Here is a 5,095-nt window from a genome sequence, read left to right as displayed (position 1 = left end):
TTTAGATATAATTGCCTTTTTGTGGGGTAATTTGTGACAAACTACATGCTAAGCACTCAAAAACTGATCACAATTATAAAAAGGAATAAATTCATAAAATCTTGAACAATCCAGCCAAAATAGACCCAAGGGTATTTTGGGAATTTCCACAAATCAGAGGGGTATTTTGGTCATTTTCCCTTATTTTTAAGAGTGGGAGAGAGACTACTCTTTGGCAAAAGCGTGTTACTTTTTCTTCTGATTCGCCACCATGGCCAACATTTCATAGCAAAGGGTGGTGATGCATGTTAGCCATGGCAGCAACCTCAACTTTTCCGACATCAGTGCTCTTGTCGCTGCACTCAAGGCTTGTGCTCAACAGAAGGATCTGCGTAAAGGCATCAATTTGCATGTTGACATTCTGGCAAGAGGTACACTTAGGAAGAACATCTTCATTGGGAGCACCCTCATTCATATGTATGCAACATGTGGTGCATTTGTTAAGGCGCAAGAAGTTCTTGACAACCTCCACACTCAGAACGTGGTGCCCTGGAATGCTCTCATTGCAGGATTTGCGCAGCATGGGCAGGGAGATAAGGCTCTCGGTTGGTTTCAGAAAATGAAAGGCAATGACATCTCTCCAGACGCTGTCACTTATGCCAGCGTCTTGAAAGCCTGTGGCAGCATAGCTGCAATCCAGGAGGCCCAAGAAATACATGATGAGATCGTTAGACGGGGATTACTTGCCAATAATGCTGTGCTTGCAAACTCATTGGTGGATGTGTATGCCAAGTGTGGCATGCTCCCTATGGCACAACATGTGCTCGATGAGCTTCCAGTTCGGGATGTTGTCTCTTGGACTGCACTTATTGCAGGATACTGTGAGCATGGGCAGTATGAGGATGCACTCCTCTGTTATGAACGATTGCAGCAAGAGGGCACCTCTCCTAATAGAGTAACTTTCACTTGCACTTTGAAAGCTTGTGGAAATATTGGAGCAATTGATAAAGGAATGGAATTACATGCAGAGATTGTTCGAAAGAAATTGTTGGAGACGAATTGTGCTCTCGGAACTGCAGTAGTGGATATGTATGCCAGAAGTGGTGCTCTTCTTATGGCACAACAAGTGTTCAATGAACTTCCTCTTCGTGATGAGGTTTCATGGACCGCACTTATTGCTGCATACGCCCACCACGGACATGGTTTGAAAGCACTAAGTCTTTTTGAGCAGATGCATCATGGGGGTTTCTCATTTAATTCAGTGACACTAGCTTGTATTTTGAAAGCCTGTGGTAGCACAAGGGCAGCAGATATTGGAAACTTGGTGCATGCTATTATTGTTCGAGAGGCTCTGCTTGAAGGTGATGATGTGCTTGGGAATGCATTGGTCGACATGTATGCAAAATGTGGTGCCCTTGCAAAAGCACAGGAAATATTTGAGGATCTTTCTGTTCATGATAGAGTGTGTTGGACTGCTCTTATTGCAGGATACTCTCACCATGGGCAGGATGAGAAAGCAATACATTGTTTCAAGCAAATGAGACATGATGGGCTCATGTCAGATGCAAAGACCTTGCTCTGCATACTGCAAGCCTGCAGCAATATTGGGGCTATTGAGATGGGCAAAGAGATACACAGGGAGATAATCAGAGAAGGATTTCTGGGAGAAGATAATTCTCTAGGCATCTCACTGTTGGCTATGTATGCGAAGTGTGGTGCACTCACAAGAGCTCAACACGTCTTTAATGAGCTTCCGGTTCGAGATTTAGTCTCTTGGAATGCATTAATTACAGGATATTGCAAGCATGGCCATGGTGAAGAAGCGATCTCCTGTTTGGAGCTAATGGAAGCAGAAGGTTCTTCTCCTAATGAAGTGACCCTGCTTGCTGTCTTGCAAGCTTGTGGTGACATAGGAGCAACTGAAACAGGAAACGAAATTTACACTAAAATAACTCAAGAAGGGTTGTATGAAAAGTACATAGCTCTTGGCAATGCATCATTGGACATGTATGTTAAGTGTGGTGCCTTGCCAAAGGCACAAGAGGTGTTTGATAAGTTGTCTGTACAGGACTTGGTAACCTGGAATGCGCTTTTTGCAGGGTATTGCCTGAATGGGCTTGATCAGGAAGTATTTAACCTGTTCGAGCTTATGCAACATGAGGGCTTCTTACCAGATGGAGTGACTTTTTCATGTCTATTGAAAGCTTGTGGCAGCCTGAGGGATGCTGAGAAGGGCAAAGCAATACATGTAGAGATTGTTAGACAGGGGCTATTGGAAAAGGACTCTGTGCTTGGAAATGCATTGGTAGATATGTATGCCAAGTGTGGTGCGGTTGAACAGGCACAACAAGTATTCGATAGGCTTCCAATGAGGGATAATGTTGGTTGGACTTCTCTTATTATAGGATATTGTGAACATGGGGCAAGCAATGAGGCACTGGATTGCTTTCAACAAATGCAAAAAAGGGGGATCTCTTTAGATGTAGTGACCTTTGCTTCTGTTTTGAAAGCATGTAGCCACATGGGAGCAGAGGAGACTGGCAAAGAGATTCATGCTCAAATTGCAAGATTGAGCTTGTTGGAAAGAGACAGTGCCCTTGGGAGCGTATTGGTGAATATGTATGCCAAATGTGGTTCACTTGCAATGGCACAAGAAGTGTTTGACAATCTTCCGACACGAAATGTAATTACCTGGACTTCCTTTATTGCAGGATATGCCCAGATAGGGAAGAAGGATGCTGTTTTTTCTTTGTTACGTAAAATGAGAATCGAGGGTATAGAGCCAAATTCGGTCACGTATGTTGTTGTACTTAAGGCATGCAGTCAATTCGGCTGGGTGAAGAAGGGCCATGATTGTCTTGAGTGTATGGAAGTAACTGTAGAACACTACTGTTGCATGGTTGACCTTTATGGTCGTGCAGGGTATTTGGACAATGCAGTGGCGGTTATAGAGAAGTTGCCATCTGTTCATCAGTTCCTCGCATGGTCTGTTCTATTGAGTGCTTGCCAGAAGATGGGAAGTGTGGAGCATGGACAACTGGCCTTCTGGCCACGAAGAGGAGTTGGATGAAATTGTATTGACATCCTAGGACCTATACAATGCTTTCATCAGCACCCAGGAAATTGTTGTCAAGATTTGATACACTGGAGCTAAAACTGGAGAAGCTAACTGTCTGTCCCAGGTTTGGATGCCGTTTCGGGGTTTTCTCATTTGAAAAGCTATGGCAATCACTTGTTGTTGGGATTACAAAGGCTTTACAATGAGAACAAGAGGCCTGATGGGCTGGTTGAACTTTGACGATCCATGGCTAGATCTTGTTTGTGCCTCCTTGTCAAAGGAAAACCACGGGGACAATAAAAGGAAGGGTTACTGGGAGGATTGGTTGCAGTCTTGATTACATGTGGCAGAACAAGATTATAACATAGACAGGCCATCTATACTTAGCGTGAGGGTTCGCCATGGGAAAGATGATTACAAGTATGTATGACAGCAATACCATTTCTTCAATGGGATTTGACGAGGACGCAATAGCTCATAAGAGAAACTGATCGAATTCTGGTCAGCACTCCGCTCATCACGATGGGAACCATAAAGTGCTCAGCAGGCTGAAGTCGCCCTTATTTATTGGGGAGTCCTGTAAGTAGGAGTTACAGGATTCATTTGTAAGCTATCATGGGTGATCGATCAGCTGTGGGTTGGGGCATGGAGGCCAATTCTTGTTTTTTTTTTTTTTTTGGCTCTCTCAGGGCCATGGGGTGACCGCATATTTGGCTGTATGGCTGCCGGTTGGAAAGGACCAAAAGGATAGCTATATCTGATTCCTAGGTAGTCTATAAGAGAAGTCTACCATTGTGATAAGTAGGCCCTCCATGGAATCAACCTTCGCCTTTTCACAATGCAGCACAAAGAAGAAGAACGGAAGAAAGTTATAGTGAAAATTACCAAAATACCCCTGAAATGCCCCTTTAAGTTTAAAAACTTCCAAATGCCCCGCAAATATTTGCCAAAAAATCCCCAAATGCCCTTTAATTTTTCCAAGATTCTCAAAATACTCTTTGTCAATCTTGCGAACATCTCTCAAGTCATTGTAACTTCATAGGAAGATAAGTTCTCCCTTGATAGAAGATGTTAAAACTAGGATTTTTTATGACATTGTGGCTCTCAAGATGGAGTTGATTATTTGTGGACACAAATGCCATCATGTGGATGGATATTCTGTTCTTCGGATACTTAAAGGTAGATCTCTAGGCACTCTAAAATGTGTGAAATGACTACGACAGTTAATTGAAGATTGAAGCTGCCTTCCGTTTATGGTCATTGTTGTCGTATCTAGGTTGAAAGTTTTCACTGCTTGTGCAATTATATACATATCAATGGAGATTCATGTTGCTTCAAGCAGGAATGGCATGCCCAGTTATTTAGTAGTTGCTTCTCTTTTTCTTTGAAGACATACTCGCCTATGGCTTGATAAGAGATGGAGATATGTTGTTCTGGTGCTATTGTGGGTTGGAGTATGTATGCGAGCTCCAACTGTTGTGCTGCTAATTCTGCCTATATAGCTGTGGCACACTTGGTAGCCCTTTTCACCATATCTAAAGTCTAAGAAGTGCCTTGGTTGGAGAATGAGAACTCGTTGGAGGAGCTTGGTTATGGTAAACAGGCTTGAACAGGGTTGCTCACTTGCGTAGTGGTTGCAGGCAAAAACTCTTATGTAGAGGGTTGAGTGCGTAGGAGATGATGAAATGGCCTTAGGGTCGTGCACTCATCACATGGTAACTTTAATTCGGGCTATGAATGACCTACTCCTCTAGCACGGTGGGGATATACCAACTGTTATTGATGTGTCGTGCATGCATTCACCAGCTTGTGTAATCAGTATTGGCATGATTCCCAAAAAGATTTGGTCTTTGATGTTGCGCCAATTACCTCAGGCAAACTTTGGTGCCCTATTTAATTCAAATATTGGTCCATTCTATAGATTGTCTATCATTTAAGTCCCATGCTTGATGAGTTTTGGATCAGTTTTACCTTGAAAATCCTTATTACCTTGGTATAAATTAGATCAGATCTTATTAGGAATAAATTCATGATCTTAGTTTGATGTATCTCACAATT

At 42.8% G+C, this 5,095-nt stretch overlaps 1 protein-coding gene across 1 annotated transcript; it reads left to right on the top strand.

Moving 5' to 3' along the window:
* The first annotated feature begins 200 nt into the window (after nucleotides 1–200).
* LOC147423471 (pentatricopeptide repeat-containing protein At3g09040, mitochondrial-like) lies at nucleotides 201–4,309 on the top strand. Its single transcript, XM_086501888.1, has one exon. It carries the CDS (start codon nucleotides 281–283, stop codon nucleotides 3,047–3,049), a length of 2,769 nt encoding a protein of 922 aa, XP_086358014.1. The 5' UTR covers nucleotides 201–280; the 3' UTR covers nucleotides 3,050–4,309.
* The last annotated feature ends 786 nt before the right edge of the window (nucleotides 4,310–5,095 follow it).

This window comes from Adiantum capillus-veneris, chromosome 26 (genome assembly GCF_014529385.1).
Source record: "Adiantum capillus-veneris isolate H3 chromosome 26, ASM1452938v2, whole genome shotgun sequence".
Classification (NCBI taxonomy): domain Eukaryota; kingdom Viridiplantae; phylum Streptophyta; class Polypodiopsida; order Polypodiales; family Pteridaceae; genus Adiantum; species Adiantum capillus-veneris.
Note: the sequence above shows the minus strand (reverse complement) of the source record. Positions and strands in the feature narration are given on the sequence as shown.